General features: G+C 38.4%; 1 protein-coding gene and 1 pseudogene across 1 annotated transcript in view; both read right to left on the bottom strand.

Moving 5' to 3' along the window:
• OPHN1 (oligophrenin 1) overlaps positions 1-17,593 on the bottom strand; it is a 389,272-nt gene that overhangs the window by 20,709 nt on the left and 350,970 nt on the right. The window contains exon 20 of the mRNA XM_012460837.3: positions 7,923-8,070. Within this exon, the coding sequence (XP_012316260.1) occupies positions 7,923-8,070 (148 nt within the window). The remainder of the gene's footprint in view (positions 1-7,922; positions 8,071-17,593) is intronic.
• LOC105722988 (phosphoglycerate kinase 1-like) lies at positions 5,239-6,504 on the bottom strand (annotated as a pseudogene).

The following is a 17,593-nucleotide window of genomic DNA, read 5'->3' as shown; positions in this document are numbered from 1 at the left end:
CTTCTGAAGCTGACCATAAACCCCAAACTGAGAATGCCTGCTGTAAAGAAACTGTCACCTTCCACAGGCATAAAAAACTTAGAGTGTAGTGGTTAAGAAGAGAGGTTCTGCCAGCAAATTGAAACCTGAGGTATATATCAACCAATTGCAATACATGGATCTTATTTAGATCCTGATTTTTTAAAAACAAAATTAGATAATAGGAGAATGTGGATACTGACTGGATAGCTGATCCTAAGGAATCACTGTTTTGTTTTCTTTTAGGTATGATGATGATATTGTGGTTTTGCTTTTAAAAGAGTTCCTTTCTTTTAGAGATATATACTAAAACATTTACAAATGAAATGACATGATGAATAGTTTGGGGGTAGGGGTATAGATGAAATAAGACTGGGTATGTGTTTTTAAATGCTGAAATGTGGGGAGTTCAATATGTTTGTTTTCAATTTCTGTTTACATTTGGAATTCTTCATAATAAAATATTAAAAGAAATGCAGGCCCTGAAGCCAGGTGGCCAGGTCTGAATCTCAGCTTTGCTTCTTAACAACTGTGAGACCTTGGACAAGTTCCCTATTCTCTCTGTACCTTAAATTCTCTCCTCAGTAAAATGGGAATAATAAAGAATACCGGTCTCATGAGGTTGTGGTAAGGATCACAGGAGATGGCATACTTATTTCAGTGCCTGGCACATAACAGACACTCATTAATTGCTGGTTATTATTTAAACTATTATGTGGCAGGTGGGCAGTGAGGCAAGAGTTTCCATGGGGGAAGCCTTACTGCAAAGACTTTTGCCCCAAGACAGTTTTATTCTCCTTGGGAATCTGCCAGTAATCACTGATGCCACTGCCAAAGGGGCTGGAACCAAGGGGAATTCCCCTGCAGTCTCCCTAATTTCGTCCCAAAGTACACACATAGCCCTTTTTTATTAACCCTAGCGCAAAGGCAATCAGACAGAGGCCATCAAACAAAAAAATTAACCAAAGGCTCACAAATAATGGCATGAACATGAGCACAAGAGTGCCAAGTAACTAGAGCCTCTGGCTTCCAGGACATGCCTTGTGACAGAGGCCATCTTTAAACATACAGCATTCAGGAGTAACTCAAGCACATCTACGCTCTCCAAAGAATGTGCACGATGACATAAATTCTTTCCCTCACGTGCTTTAGCCCAACATCTCAGCTGCATGTTCCTGTCTGAATATTTTCTTCTGGCTGAGAGACTCCATCTCTGCTTTCCCTTAGGGAAGACATCAAGAGTTGCCTGTGCCCTACAGGCCATAGAGTATTATCACCATCTCAAGAGGGCCAATTTTCATAAAGAGGATACACATATACAGCCTTAGAGAGGTTGCTCCCTTCCACATGGGAAAGTATCTTCTGCTGGCTTGGGAAAATAGGAAATGTAATGATAGAAGCCATGATGACTTTGGAGCTAGGCCTTTCAGCAGGGAAACTATTTCCAGGTTCTGGGGTATGGTGAATAAAAATAATGATAATAGTGACAATGATAGTAATAATGAGAATAATAGTGATAAAGATAACACACACCATTATTTAAGAACCTACACCAAGGCAGGCCCTGTTTTAAATACTTTACCTGGATTATCTCATATAATCCTCAAAACAGCTCTATAAAGTAGTACATGCTTATTGGTCCCATTTTACAGATAAGGAATCTAAGGCACACAGAGTGTCCATGTCACAAAGTTACTAAGTGGCAATGCCAAGTTCCAAATCTTGAAGTCTGTTTCCAGAGTCCACACTCTTTCTGAAGAGAGAGCTCATTGCTCTGTCAGGTGATGAAAGTTCAGTGCCATCCCCTTCCCCTAACCAGACATCCATTTCTATAGGAAAACACACAGATGAGCCTCAGGAACTTCAAGGAACTGGGAGTGAATCAGGATCAGACAGGGAGGCCTCATAAATAGGCACAGGGCTAACCCTTAAAGTGGAGGCCTCTCTTCTATGGGTGGGTAAGAGGTGGGGAGAAGCTTTGAGAGGATACACACTAGTCCAGTAATAGAAATAAATCAATTATTATAATACATGTAGATTCCTGCAAATAAGTGCTAGGAGTAAGACAGTACTAATACTGACTGGAAGGATTAGAGAGGGTCTTTAGAAAAGAGGCAACTTTTGATCTGGGCCTTGAAGAATTCCAAAAGATAGAGCAAACTAGAAAGGGCATTCAAACAAAAAACTTGGAGGAGTGAAAGATCATAGTTTGCCTAAGAAAATACAATAAAAAGTTTGGTTTGGCTTGAGTGTAGGCACCAATTATAGATGAAAAGGTGTGGGTAGCTGGAGGTGAGGTTGTTGAAATAGGTTGGGGCCTATTCATGAAGGCCATGAATGCCATGCTCAGGAATACCATGCTCATGTCTGATCCTGATTCACTCCCAGTTCTTTGAAGTTCCTGAGGCTCATCTATGTGTTTTCCTATAGAAATGGATGGCTGGTTAGGGAAAGGGGATGGCACTGAACTTGCATTACCTGACAGAGCAATGAACTCTCTCTTCATAAAGAGTGTGGACTCTGCCTTTGAGTCACAGAAGACAATGATTTTGGGGAACAGGGGACTGGGTTGGGGAGAAGTGGCATTATCAAATATGCATTTTTAAACATCCCTTTGGGTTCATTATGAAAAGTAGGTTGGACTAGAAAGACAGGTGGCAGAGAGACCAGCTAGGGGACTGCTGATGAAAAGGATCCAAACTAGAGCTGCATCAGAAAAGGGAGACAGATCCTAGAGAGGTTAAAGAAGTGGAATAATCAGGGCTTAGTTATGGAGGTGTGATGGAGTCCATGGCGAGGGTGAAAGGAGTCACTGACATACTATATACAAAAGGAATAACAAATTTCAGAGTAAGATAATGAGATGCTACTGGTAAGTAGGATTGGTTCCTTCTCAGAACAGTGTTCAGAGAGGTTACAGGATGTGCAATATTATAATAAATAAATAAGCCTTGGGATAAGACAGATGGGTGCAAATTGTTCTGCCATTTAGTAGCTGCGTTAGTTGGGAAACTACTCATCATCTTTGAGCTTCCATTGTCTTCACTATAAAACAGAGTTCAGCATACCTACCTCACATAGGAGTGTTGAACATTAAGTAAGATTATGATTCAGACCCACATAGGATGGCTAGAATAAATAAGACAGACTATACAAAATGTTGGCAAGGATGTGGAGAAACTGGAGCCTTCATTCATTGCTGGTGGAAAAGTAAAATGGTACAGCTGCTTTGGAAAACAGACTGGCAATTCTTGAAACATTTTAATATAGACTGACCATACAACCTACAATTCCAGTCTTAGGTATATACCCAAGATAATTAAAAACAGACATCCACACAAAATCCTGTGCATGAATGTTCACAGCAGCGTTATTTATAATAACCAAAAAATGAATACAACCCAAGTGACCATCAACTGATCAATGGATAAATAAAATGTGCTACATCTATACAAAGGAATATTATTTGTCCATAAAAAAGAATGAAGTTCTGATACATTCTACAATGTGAATGAACCTTGAAAATATTATGGTAAGAGTCAGAAGTCAACCACAGAAGTCCACATATTCTATGATTACATTTACATGAAATGTTCAGAATAGGCAAATCTGTAGAGGCAGAAAGTAGATCAGTAACTGTCAGAGGTTGGGGGAGGAGTACATTCAAAAGTATGGGGTTTCTGGGATGATGAAAAATGTCCTGGAATAAGATGGTTGCACAAAATATACTAAAAACCATTAAATATTTGTTTTAAAAGGCTGGATTTCATGGTATGTGAATTTTATCTCAGTTTTTTAAAAAGTTAAAAATACAAAATAAATGTCTAGACTGGGTAACCTCATTGGAGATCTTCTGGACCGAAGTCCTCATCACCACAGAGGGACAAATTGAGGCCCAGAGAGGGGAAGTGACTAGCTGAAGTTATTCCGCTGGCTAGTAGCCAGGATTAAATTAGACCTTCTCTCTACTGACACCCAGTTCATTCATTTTTTGCACTCATTTATTAAGGACTTACTATATGCCTGGTGCTGTGCTCATGCTGTGGATACGGTGTGAAAAAAACAAGTTTCTACTGGAATAGAGTTCATATTTGGGGAGACTATAAGTAAACAAATAAATCCATTCTGTAAAACTGAGACTATGGAACAACAGACAGGCATTCAATGTTCCCTTCTACTTTCTCCTGAATGCCAGCTCACCTCCTTTATGAAAGAGTTGATCCCTTAAGCTAAGTGATAATCTCCATTCTCAGAATATTTACTGAATACATGATATATGTACCAGGAGTTGTTCTAGGGCCTGGTAATCAAATAGATTTTACATTCTAACGGGAAAGAGGGATAATAAACACGTGAACAAACAGTAGCAGGAGACATGAGTAACCTAAAGTCGTATAAAGGGATAGAGTGATTGGAGGAGGAGAAAGAACTATTTAAGTAGAATGTTACGAAAAGGTTGCTTGAGAAGATGGCATTTATTAGACATCTGAATGAAAGAGTGAGCCTTGTGAAGTTCTGGAGGAAGAATGTTTAGGGTCAAGAGAATAGCAAATGTAAAGGCCCTTAGGTAAGTTTGACACATATGAGGACCTGCAAGACCAATGAGACTAGAGCAGACAGCAAAAGAGACAGTGAGAGAACAAAGTTCAGAAATGAAGGTCAGAGAAATAAGCGACAGTCACATAATGAAGAATAAACTGCAAATTTTATTCTAGATATGAAGGGAGGTTACCGAAAATTTGGCACAGAAGGAATGATGTCATCTGATTTCCATTTTTTTTTTTTTTTCACGATTTCAGTGGACACTTTTTTTGTTTACTTAATGAATCAACAATTTTATCTCTCTGCCTACGAATGCAATTTCGTCTTGTTTCCACGGTGAGCAGTCAACCAGTGACAAAGCTAATCAGAGTAAGCTACATCAAAAGAGAACTAAGCTAACACAGCTCACTAACAGGCAAAATATAAATATATGTACTCTAGAATGCACAGTGGTTTAGTCACTAAGAAATTCAAATGGGATCTTGAAGAATGTAGGCAAATCCAGGGTGCAGTAAAGATGACCTGAGATGCTGTACAACCCTTTAAATGTTCCTGGCACTATCTCTTGACCACTAGCTGAATCTTGACATCAAAAGTTTTACCTAATGCCAAGTAGAGATGCAGAAAATGCTAAGTTGACTTAGGGGCTGTGCACAGGAATTAAAAGGCAGGAAAGTACTAAATATTGCTGACAGCATCCACCCCAGGAAAGAATTTACCTTCCAGGAGCTCTAAACTGTCACCACCCCCAGTGCTCACATGGCTGACTTTATCCTCCATGTTCCATTTGGCACAGCAAGTAGCAGTGTCTCCACCACCTATGATGGTGATGCAGCCCCTAGAAGTGGTTTTCACCACCTCGTCCATCAGGGCTTTGGTTCCCCGGGCAAAAGCTTCCAATTCAAATACCCCCACAGGACCATCCCACACAATCTACCTAGCCCAAGTGACAGTTTTCAGCATATTTCTTGCTGCTTTCAGGACCACAGTCCAAGCCCATCCAGCAAGCAGGTATGCCAGAAGCCACAGTGGTTTGGCCAGTCCTGGCATTCTCATCAAACTTATCAGCAGTGACAAAGTCAAAAGGCAAGGTAAACTTCACACCATTCTTCTCAGTTTTGGACATTAGTCTTTGGATTAGTCTTTGACAATCTTGGCTCCCTCTTTATCAAACAGAAAAGTGGCAATCTCCATGTTGCTGAGTGCCTTAAGGAAGGTTAAAGCCATTCCACCATCAATAATCATCTCATTGACTTTGTCCAGCATATTACTGATCAGCTGGATCTTGTCTGTAACTTTAGCTCCACCCAGGATCGTCAGGAAGGGTCACTGTGGGCTCTCCATGGCCTTGGCAAAGTAGTTTAGCTCCTTCTTCATCAAAAAACCACTAGCCTTCAGTGGCAGACTGACTCCTACCATGGAGGTGTGGGCTCTGTGAGCAGTGCCAAAAGCATCATTGATATAGACATCCCCTAGCTTGGAAAGTGAAGCTCAGAAAGCTTCTAGCTTGGCTGGCTCGGCTTTAACTTTGTTCCCAGAAGAATCTTTTCCCTTCCCTTCTTCCTCCACATGAAAGCGGAGGTTCTCCAGCAGGATGACAGACCCAGCAGATGGGTTGGCACAGGCTTTCTCTACTTCTGGGCCTGCACAGTCCTTCAAGAACAGAACATCGTTGCCCAGCAGAGATTTGAGTTCTACAGCAACCGGCTCTAAGGAATACTTGTCAGGCATAGGGACACCATCAGGCTGGCCTAGGTAGCTCATAAAAACTACTGACTTGGCTCCATTGTCCAAGCAGAATTTGATGTTTGGGACAGTAGCCTTAATCCTCTGATTGGTTGTTATCTTGTTGTTCTTCATAGGAACATTGAAGTCGACTCTCATAACGACCCGCTTCCCTTTTACTTCCAGCTTGTCCAGCGTCAGCTTGTTAGAAAGCCACATTTTGGAAATACAGTGGGGTAGAGAGGTCGGTGATTCAGACACCAAGGGAATCGGCTGCCGACATGCACTCGGGAGGCTTGCAGAATCCTGATTTCCATATTTTAAAGGATGTACATGTTATTGGTTGCCAGGGATAATGAATTATAGGCGAGGAAGAAAGCAAGCAATGATACCAGGTAAGAGATGATAATGGTTCACAGTAATAGAAGCAGTGGGCAGTATTAGAAGTTAGCATATAATGTGCAGTAGAGCTGACAGGAATTGCTAATGGATTCAATGTGAAGGAAAAAAGGGAAAGGGCTAACCAAGGATGATTCCAAAGTTCTTAACCTTAGCACCTGGATGACTTCTGCTGCCAATTACTTAGATGAGAGACCAGAGTAGGAGCAGGCTAAGAAAGAGTAGGGGATCAACAGTTACGTTTTGCATAGTGTAAATTGAGATGCCCATGAGTCATCCAAGGAGAACTGTTGAGCAGGAACTTTGATATGGCAAAAGAGAAAAGATACCAGTCTTAGATAAATTTGAAAATCATCTTTAGCATTTAAATGATATGTAAAACCATGAAACTTAATGAGATCACACAGGAAAGGAACACGAACAGAGAATAGGACTAAGAAAAAAGCTCTGGAACCTTCTGACGTGTAAAGTTGGGAAGAGAAGGGAACCCAGGAGAGAAGACTGAGATGGATTATCTGGTGAGATTAAAGGAAAATTTGGTATCCTGAAAGCCAAATGAATAAAGCGTTTCAAGAAGGAGGAGTTAGTCAACTGTGTCAAATGCTACTCACAAACTGAGTATGATGAGAACAATGTTGTAGCTATTCGGTTTGGCCTCATGGAAATTACTGACAAACCTGACAAAAGTGGTCTTAGTGGAGTAGCGAGGGCAGAGGCCCACTTAGAATGGGTATCATCTCCACGCTAGCAATTATTGCACTGAAGGTATTTATTTGTTCACTTATCTATGTCTCCACTTCTCCTCTGAGGCCAGGCAACGTATCTTAATTTCACCTAGCACAGTAACTGGCACATAGTAGTTATCTAATCCATGTTTACTATACTTGAATTTAAAATTTCTCAACATTCACCTTGCTCACCCATTTCAATGTATTGGGGCATAAATCTAAGAACACCTTGGATCTTCCACTGGCCTTATGGGAATCCTCCACATGTTAACTTCCTTTACAAGTTCATTGCCATCTTAATCAAGCCTGGATTTGTAGTTTGTGCTCAGAGAGGGAATTAAGCCTTCCCTACAAACTACAAACTACAAACCCTGGCTGCTTTTAAGCTCAGGAGTCAGGAAAAGTTTACTTTTATAGAGAGAAAAGTGGTCATGCCAATTCTTCTATCCTTCGATATCCTCTTTGTGTCTAATCACCACTCAAAAGCTAAGGGTGAACCTCAGTACTGACCTTCGCTTTCATCCAGGGGAGAAGTATAGAAAACCGTCCTTTCCCGCTGCAGGCGCTTTGAAATCGTGATTGGTTTGTGCCTTCTTGCTGTCACCCGAGGCGGAGGCACTGGGGGTGCAGCACTTTCCTCAGGTGGACCTAAATAGATCTGCGGAGAAAGAAGGAAGATATCTAGAGAATAATTAGGTTAAGTTTTTGTCTTCTAAATGCTACCCACCAGTTGAGTTGATGACTGCTGGCCTTATATCTAGAGTCTACCACATGAATACTAATATGACTCAAAGAATCAGAGAGATTTTCTTAATCACTCTAGCTACCAGTCAGTGTTTAGATATATTGTACCATGCTCAAGGTACAGAATCTGGCAGTTCTCAGTGTGGAAGAAAAAATGCATATAAACGATGACATCAGTCCTGGATTTTACACTTCCTTCCTGGGAGACCTTAGGCAAGTCACTTCCCTTCTTTGAGCCTCAGCTTTCTCATCAGTAACATACGGACAGCATTACCAACTTCACAGGGTGTGGTAAGAATGAAATGAAAGGGGCTGTTGAGGTGCCTTCTGTGGGTGAGAGTGGGACATGGAAGGAGACTAAACACAACTTCACACCCATAGACACATATGCCCTCAGTAGTACTGAAGGGATACCAAAGAATCTGATTACATTGTCTCAAGTTAGAAATAATGATTGGCTGGGGAATAGAGGGAGAACAATTGAGTTTTCCCTCCGATGTCACTTTGTTCTTTTATAATTTCATGCCATGGCACATTACCTATTCAATAAAAAAGTAATAAAATTAAAAAGCAACAACAGAGTGCCTTGGATGCTATAAAGAAGTGCTGAAGGTGTGCAGATGGAGCTGTGATTAGAATTTTTATACAATGTCTCATGTGTACCTAAGGATTTTCCAGTCTCCATGGAGACCTACCTTTCAGCCAGAATGCACACACTTCGGGATGACACACGTATGTGATGGAGAAAGGGGACCACTGTCTAGCCAGTGAGACTAACAAAATGAACCGCAAAGATTAGTGTAAAGAGAAATGTCAGAGCCCAATATCCCATCAGGCAATGGTTAACACAGACTACACAGGCATGGAAATAACATGATTGAGAACACAAGGCAAACCTGTGTAAAAGCTGGACAATGATAAGAAACAATGTATGAACAATCACAAGCCATGAGTATATGCCTCATGATAGTAATAAAGAAAAAATGTAACAACAGCAAGCAGATTAATGTTGAGGTCATAGAGTGCTAGGTCATATTCCTAATTCCACCATCATTAGAAATAATAGTCTAAAGAGCTACCATTTCATGAGCATCTGCTCAAACACTGTAGTAGTTGTTACAAATATTCCTTGCTATTCATGAAATACATGAGGCCTTTGCACTGACTGTTTCTTCCATGCAGACTGATCTTCCTCCAGATATCCATTCTTCCAGATCTTCCAGATATCTAATCAAATATGCTCTTCTCTGTAAGCCCTTCCAGGTCAACACACTGAAAACACTGACATGCCTCCCTCCACCCAACCCTTCCTATCTCCCTTCCATGTTTAATTTTTTTCTCTTCAGTATTTCCTATCACTTTCTAACATAGAACATTTTTTAAGTATTTATTTTGTTTGCTGTCTGTCTCCAAGCTAGATTTTACACAATATAAAAGCATGTCTGTCATGTTCACTGGCTCTATCTCTACCACCTAGAAGAGGGACTGGAATTGCTGAGTCAAAAGACAAATACATTTACAATTCTAATGTAAAAGGCCAAATTGTCACCTAAAAACGCTACTACTATTAACAGCTACTAACTACTACTACTAAAATGCTACTACTAACAGCTACTTCTTATTCCTGCCAAGATAAGGCACAAAAACTAGTTTTACTTGTTCAGCCTGAAACAAGTAAAAAACAAACAAAAAAAGACTAGGAAAAATACATGCTACAATAGTTTTAAAGGCATTGGAAATCCAGCAGTGAAGGACAGTGAATCCTGAGAGACAGAAAATAAACCAATGAGGTCAGCCCTATGATTGTCCCATCTTGGAGTTTTGCAGGCCACAGTGCAGGAAGCGGAATCCAAGTGGAGCCCAGTAGTATTCCTACATTGAGAAGACTGAGTTGGGAGTATGGGAAAGGCAAGGAAGTGAGAGTTTGTAAGGCAAAGTGCCAAAGAGATGTTGTACACTAAAATCTTCAAAATATTGCTGAGAAATATTAAGAAAATCTAGATAAACAGAAATATATTTTGTTCACAGGTAGAAAGACTCAATATTGTTAATATATAAATTCTCCCAAAATTAATCTACAGATGGAACACAACCCAAATATCAGTAAGCTTGTATATAGACATGGACAAGCTGATTTAAAAATGTACAGGGACATGCAAAGAACTTAGAATAGCCAAAACAATCCTGAAGAAGAAAAGCAACGTTGGAAGGCTGGCAGTACCTGATTTCAAGTCTTATTATGAAGCTAATAATTAAGACAGTGTGGCACTAGTGTCAAGATAGATGAATAGATCAATGGAACAAAATAGCCCAAAATAGACCCACACTTATATAGATAAATTTATTTCCCTATTTTACAAAGGCAATTCAGTGGAAAAAGGACAGCAATGGTACTGGAATAATGTGACCTACACAGGCAAAAAAAGAAACTTCAATTCATATACCACATAAGAAAACTAACTCAGAATGGACTATAATCAAATTTTAAAGCTGAAACTATAAAATTTCTGGGAGAAAAAAATCTTTGTAATCTTAGGTTAGGCAAAGATTTCTTAGATGCAATGATTCATAAAAGAAAGAAATCAATAAACTGAACATCAAATTTAAAAACTTATGATTTTCCAAAAGACACTGTTAAGAATGAAAGGAAAAACCACAGGCTGAGTTAAAATATCTGTAAATCATAGGTCTGATAAAGGACTTGCATTTTATTTATATATTATATAAAGGACTCCCAAACTCAGTAACTCAATAAAAAAAAGTAAATCAGTTTTTAAAGAATAAGCAATATATATTTAAATACATACTTTACCAAAGAAAGCATATAAATGACAAACATAATAAAGAACACATTCAACATCATTAGGTCCATAGAGAAATGCAAGTTAAAACTATGATATGATACCACTGTACACCTATTAGAATGGTTGACATTTTTTAAAGACTGACCATACCACATGTTGAAAAGAATATGGAGGAACTGGAACTTTCATTGCTGATGGGAATGTAAAATAATACAATGTCATAATGAATTAAAAAAAGAAAAAACCACCCAATGAAATAGATCATTTGAAGGTCCTATAACCATTAACAAATTTCAATTCAGAGTTTAAAAACTTCCAAAGAAGAAACCTTTAATTGGAGGATTTCACCAAATATATACAAAATTAACATGAGTTTTATAGTCTCTTCCAGAAAGTATAATGGTACAATTACTTAGGAAAAGAGTTTTGCATTTATGTAAAAAATTAAATGTATAATTACTATGTGACCAGGTCATTTCTACTTTTTCATGTTTACTCAAGAAGAAAGAAAACGTATAATCATACAGACTGTACACAAATGTTTGCAGCAGACACAAAGTGGACACAACCCAAATGTCCATTAACTAGTGAATAGACAACCAAATTGTGGTATATATGATGGAATACTACTCAGGAATAAATAGGAATGAACTATTGACTCATTATAACAAATTAATCTCAGAAAAATTATGCCGAACCAAAGAAGCCAGAAAAAAAGAAGTATAAACTACATGATTCCATTTATACGAAACTTTAGAAAACACAAATTATACTGACAGAACTGATGAGTGGTTGCCTTAGGTGAAGAGTATAGTGTGGGGGTAGGTTGGAGGGGGGAGGATTTGAAAGGGACAAGGAGAAACTTTTGGGAGTGATGGATATGTTCATTCTCTTGATTGTGGTGATGGTTTCATGGGTGTATACATATGTCAAAACTTATAAAATCGTACACTTTAAACATGCAGTTATAGCCCTATACCTTTATAAAGCTAGTTATGAAAAGATTATAACAATTTATACTCACACCATCAGTTTGAAGAGTACCATTTTGCTCACAAATGTTTTTCAGCAATATCTCTATAAGAAGATCATGAAAATATTTTTCTAAGTACTATTTCCTAATTTTCACATTTATATATATTTTGCTTGGAATTTATTTTTGTGTGTGGTGTGAGATAAGAGATAATTCCAATTTTACCAAATGAATAGTCAATTTTCCACATTAGATTTCTACTATAAAATATAAAACAACACAAATAGGCTTTCTTAAGCAAAATAAAAACATAGGAGCTATCATGGAAAACAATGACAGCCTAGACTTATAAACATTGTAATTTCTTTAAGGTAAAAGATATCATTAAAAAGTCTCAGAGTAACCAATAAATTAGGGGAAAATATTTGCAACACACATAATAAATTAGTTAATATCAAGTAAGTAAGAAAAAGACTACCTGCCAACAGAAAAACAGGCATTGAAAAAGACATGCAAAGGAAAAGAAAATGAAATAGCTTGTGAACATAAAAATCAACTTCACTAATAATTATAAAACTATAATTCATTTTGCCTATTAGACTGATAAATTAAGAAAAATTGATATTGTCCCCAACTGACAAAGAAGTGGGTAAAAACAATCACCTTTATAAGCTGTTATTGGGAAGGTGATTTGGTTTAGTCATATTGGGGGTCAATCTGGTAGTAGCAATCATGATTCTAAATATGCATGTCCTCTGATCTCACTACTTTTAGAACCCCTATTGAGCAGAAATCCTGACACATACACACACTGATATTTATACAAGTTCTATGTACCATTAAGAAAATAATAAAACTACATAAATAACCATTAACATGGGAAGGTTACATAAATTGTGGTTCACCCACTGAGGAATATTACACAATTGTTAAAAGGTAGTGATGTAGATTTATAAGAACTAAGGTGGAAAGATTAAATATTTTAAAGTAGAATAGTATATACAGTATAATATTATTATTCAAAAATAGCTTTGTATGTGTATGCATGCACTGTCCTTTGTCATTTATAATTGCAAAGAAAAGGGTCTAGAAGCACACACATTAAATTGTTAACTATCACAATGATAACCTCTGGGAAAGTGCATAGGATTACACAGGAACGTCAAAAGAAACATTCCTATTTTAGTCTATACACGTCTATATTATTTAAAATTTTGTGCTGAATTTTCAGTTTCTTCTGATTTTTTTTTATTGCATTTTAGGTTTTGAGGTACATGTGAAGAACATGCAAGATTGTTGCATAGGTACACACATGGCAGTGTGATTTGCTGCCTTCCTCCCCTTCACCTATATCTGGCATTTCTCCCCATGCTCTCTCTCCCCAACTCCCCACCCCCCGCTGTCCCTCCCCTATTTCCCCCCAACAGACCCCAGTATGTAGTGCTCCCCTCCCTATGTCCACATGTTCTCATTGTTCAACACTCGCCTATGAGTGAGAACATGTGCTGTTTGATTTTCTGTTCTTGTGTCAGTTTGCTGAGAATGATGGTTTTCAGGTTCATCCATGTCCCTACAAAGGACATGAACTCATCGTTTTTGATGGCTGCATAATATTCCATGGTGTATATGTGCCACATTTTCCCTGTCCAGTCTATCATCGATGGGCATTTGGGTTGGTTCCAGGTCTTTGCTATTGTAAACTGTGATGCAATGAACATTCATGTGCATGTGTCCTTATAGTAGAACGATTTATAATCCTCTGGATATATGCCCCGTAATAGGATTGCTGGGTCAAATGGAATTTCTATTTCTAGGTCCTTGAGGAATCGCCACACTGTCTTCCACAATGGTTGAACTAATTTACACTCCCACCAATAGTGTAAAAGTGTTCCTATTTCTCCACATCCTCTCCAGCATCTGTTGTCTCCAGATTTTTTAAGGATCGCCATTCTAACTGGCGTGAGATGGTATCTCAATGTAGTTTTGATTTGCATTTCTCTAATGACCAGTGATGATGAGCATTTTTTCCTATGTTTGTTGGCCTCATGTATGTCTTCTTTTGTAAAGTATCTGTTCATATCCTTCACCCACTTTTGAATGGGCTTGTTTGTTTTTTTCTTGTAAATCTGTTTTAGTTCTTTGTAAATTCTGGATATCAGCCTTTGTCAGATGGGTAAACTGCAAAAATTTTTTCCCATTCTGTTGGTTGCTGATTCACTCTAATGAGTGTTTCTTTTGCTGTGCAGAAGCTGTGGAGTTTGATTAGGTCCCATTTGTCTACTTTGGCTTTTGTTGCCAATGGTTTTGATGTTTTGGTCATGAAGTCCTTGCCTACGCCTCTGTCCTGAATGGTTTTGCCTAGACTTTCTTCTAGAGTTTTTATGGTGTTAGGTCTTATGTTTAAGTCTTTAATCCATCTGGAGTTAATTTTAGTGTAAGGTGTCAGGAAGGGGTCCAGTTTCTGCTTTCTGCATATGGCTAGCCAGTTTTCCCAACACCATTTATTAAACAGGGAATCATTTCCCCATTGCTTGTTTTTGTCAGGTTTCTCAAAGATCGGATGGTGGTAGATATGTTGTGTTGCCTCCAACGCCTCTGTTCTGTTCCATTGGTCTGTATCTCTGTTTTGGTACCAGTACCATGCTGTTTTGATTACTGTAGCCTTGTAGTATAGTTTGAAGACCGGTAGTATGATGCCTCCCGCTTTGTTCTTTTTGCTTAGAATTGACTTGGCTATGCGGGCTCTCTTTTGGTTCCATATGAAGTTTAAGGTGGTTTTTTCCATTCTGTGAAGCGAGTGATAGGTAGCTCGATGAGGATAGCATTGAATCTATAAATTACTTTGGGCAGTATGGCCATTTTCACGATATTGATTCTTCCTAACCATGAACATGGAATGTTTCTCCATCTGTTTGTGTCCTCTCATTTCGTTGAGCAGTGGTTTGTAGTTCTCCTTGAAGAGGTCCTTTATGTTCCTTGTTAATTGTATTCCTATGTATTTTATTCTCTTTGTAGCAATTGTGAATGGCAGTTCGTTCTTGATGTGGCTCTCTTTAAGTCTGTTATTGGTGTATAGGACTGCTTGTGATTTTTGCACATTGATTTTGTATCCTGAGACTTTGCTGAAGTTGCTTATTAGTTTCAGGAGATTTCGGGCTGAGACAATGGGGTCTTCTAGATATATAATCATGTCGTCTGCAAATAGAGACAATTTGACTTCCTCCTTTCCTATTTAAATACCCTTTATTTCTTTTTCTTGCCTGATTGCTCTGGCTAGAACTTCCAGTACTATATTGAATAGGAGTGGTGAGAGAGGGCATCCTTGCCTAGTGCCAGATTTCAAAGGGAGTGCTTCCAGTTTTTGCCTATTCAGTATGATATTGGCTGTTGCTTTGTCATAAATAGCTTTTATTACTTTGAGATACGTTCCATCAATACCTAGTTTATTGAGGGTTTTTAGCATAAAGGGCTGTTGAATTTTGTCAAAGGCCTTCTCTGCATCAATTGAGATAATTATGTGGTTTTTGTCTTTGGTTCTGTTTATGTGGTGAATTACGTTTATAGACTTGTGTATGTTGAACCAGCCTTGCATCCCTGGGATGAATCGTACTTGATCATGGTAGATAAGCTTTTTGATGTGCTGTTGCAATCGGCTTGCCAGTATTTTATGGAAGATTTTTGCATCTATGTTCATCATGGATATTGGCCTGAAGTTTTCTTTTCCTGCTGAGTCTCTGCCGGGTTTTGGTATCAGGATGATGTTGGTCTCATAAAATGATCTGGGAAGGATTCCCTCTTTTTGGATTATTTGGAATAGTTTCAGAAGGAATGGTCCCAGCTCCTCTTTGTATGTCTGGTGGAATTTGGCCATGAACCCATCTGGACCTGGGCTTTTTTTGAGTGATAGGTTCTTAATTGCTGCCTCAATTTCAGACTTTGTTATTGGTCTATTCAGGGTTTTGACTTCTTCCTGGTTTAGGCTTGAGAGGAGGCAAGTGTCCAGGAATTTATCCATTTCTTCCAGGTTTACTAGTTTATGTGCATAGAGTTGTTTGTAACAATCTCTGATGATGGTTTGAATTTCTGTGGAATCTGTGATATCCCCTTTATCGTTTTTTATTGCATCTATTTGGTTATTCTCTCTTTTCTTTTTTATTAATCTGGCTAGTGGTCTATTTTGTTGATCTTTTCAAAAAACCAGCTCCTGGATTTATTGATTTTTTGAAGGGTTTTTTGTGTCTCTATCCCTTTCAGTTCTTCTCTGATCTTAGTTATTTCTTGTCTTCTGCTAGAAATTTTGATGATAGGGTGTCAATTTTAGATCTCTCCTTGCTTCTCATGTGGGCACTTATTGTTATATATTTTCCTCTAGAGACTGCTTTAAATGTGTCCCAGAGATTCTGGTATGTTGTGTCTTCGTTCTTGTTGGTTTCGAAGAACATCTTTATTTCTGCCTTCATTTCATTGTTTATCCAGTCAACATTCAAGAGCCAGTTGTTCAGTTTCCATGAAGCTGTGCGGTTCTGAGTTCATTTCTGAATTCTGAGTTCTAACTTGATTGCACTGTGGTCTGAGAGACTGTTTGCTATGGTTTCCGTTCTTTTGCATTTGCTGAGGAGTGATTTACTTCCAATTATGTGGTCAATTTTAGAGTAGGTGTGATGTGGTGCTGAGACGAATGTATATTCTGTGAATTTGGGGTGGAGAGTTCTGTAAATGTCCATTAGGTTTGCTTGGTCCAGGTCTGAGTTCAAGCCTTGGATATCCTTGTTAATTTTCTGTCTGGTTAATCTGTCTAATATTGACATTGGGGTGTTAAAGTCTCCCACTATTATTTTGATTTTTAAAAACATGATAACAAGGACATCACTCTAAAATATCTGTTATTGTTGCTGAAGAACAAAACTAAATTTGAGGGATCTAACACATGAGTTCAAACCCTAGCTCTACCACTTATGGCCTCTGTCATCTTAGGGAAGTCATTTAACCTCTTGGAGCCTCAGTTGTCTAATCTGCCAAAAGAGGATCATGTCTATGAGTATGGCTGTCATGATCGACTGATAAATGTACATGAGTATTTGTCTAGCTTAAATCTCACCCTGCTCGAGTGCCCTTCCATTTGGTTTTGAATAGAATCTCTCAACTGGGGGCAATTCTGTTTCCCAGGAGACATTTCATGACATCTGTGGAAATATTTATCGTCATAAGTGTGGAATGGGGGATGGCATCTAGTGGGGAGAGGCAAGAGATCCTGCTAAACACCCAACAATGCCCAGGGCAGTCACCACAACAAGAATTATTGGCCGAAAATTTCAAAATAATACCAAGGCTGAAAAATGTAGGTCTAGAAAAATGAAAAGGAATAACAAATGAGAATATACTTAATGCAGATGGGATTCAAGAAAATTAATCCTGAACTGAATTTCTAAAATTATTTTGAAAACGTCGAGTGGAGGAAAACAAAATACATATTTATTATGTTTATAGGCATCCATTCATGCATCTCTCCATCCAACAATCTCTTCCCATTAAACCCAAGTGAGTGTTATTAATGAAGATAAACTCATCATCTATTATTTCCCTTTGCTCAGTTAGAAGGCATCCTTGTTGAGGCATTCGTGATATACCAGACCATAGACACCCTTCCTCACAGATGGCCT

Source organism: Aotus nancymaae, unplaced genomic scaffold (genome assembly GCF_030222135.1).
Source record: "Aotus nancymaae isolate 86718 unplaced genomic scaffold, 86718_ANA_hifiasm-v0.15.2.pri h1tg000081l, whole genome shotgun sequence".
Classification (NCBI taxonomy): domain Eukaryota; kingdom Metazoa; phylum Chordata; class Mammalia; order Primates; family Aotidae; genus Aotus; species Aotus nancymaae.
Note: the sequence above shows the minus strand (reverse complement) of the source record. Positions and strands in the feature narration are given on the sequence as shown.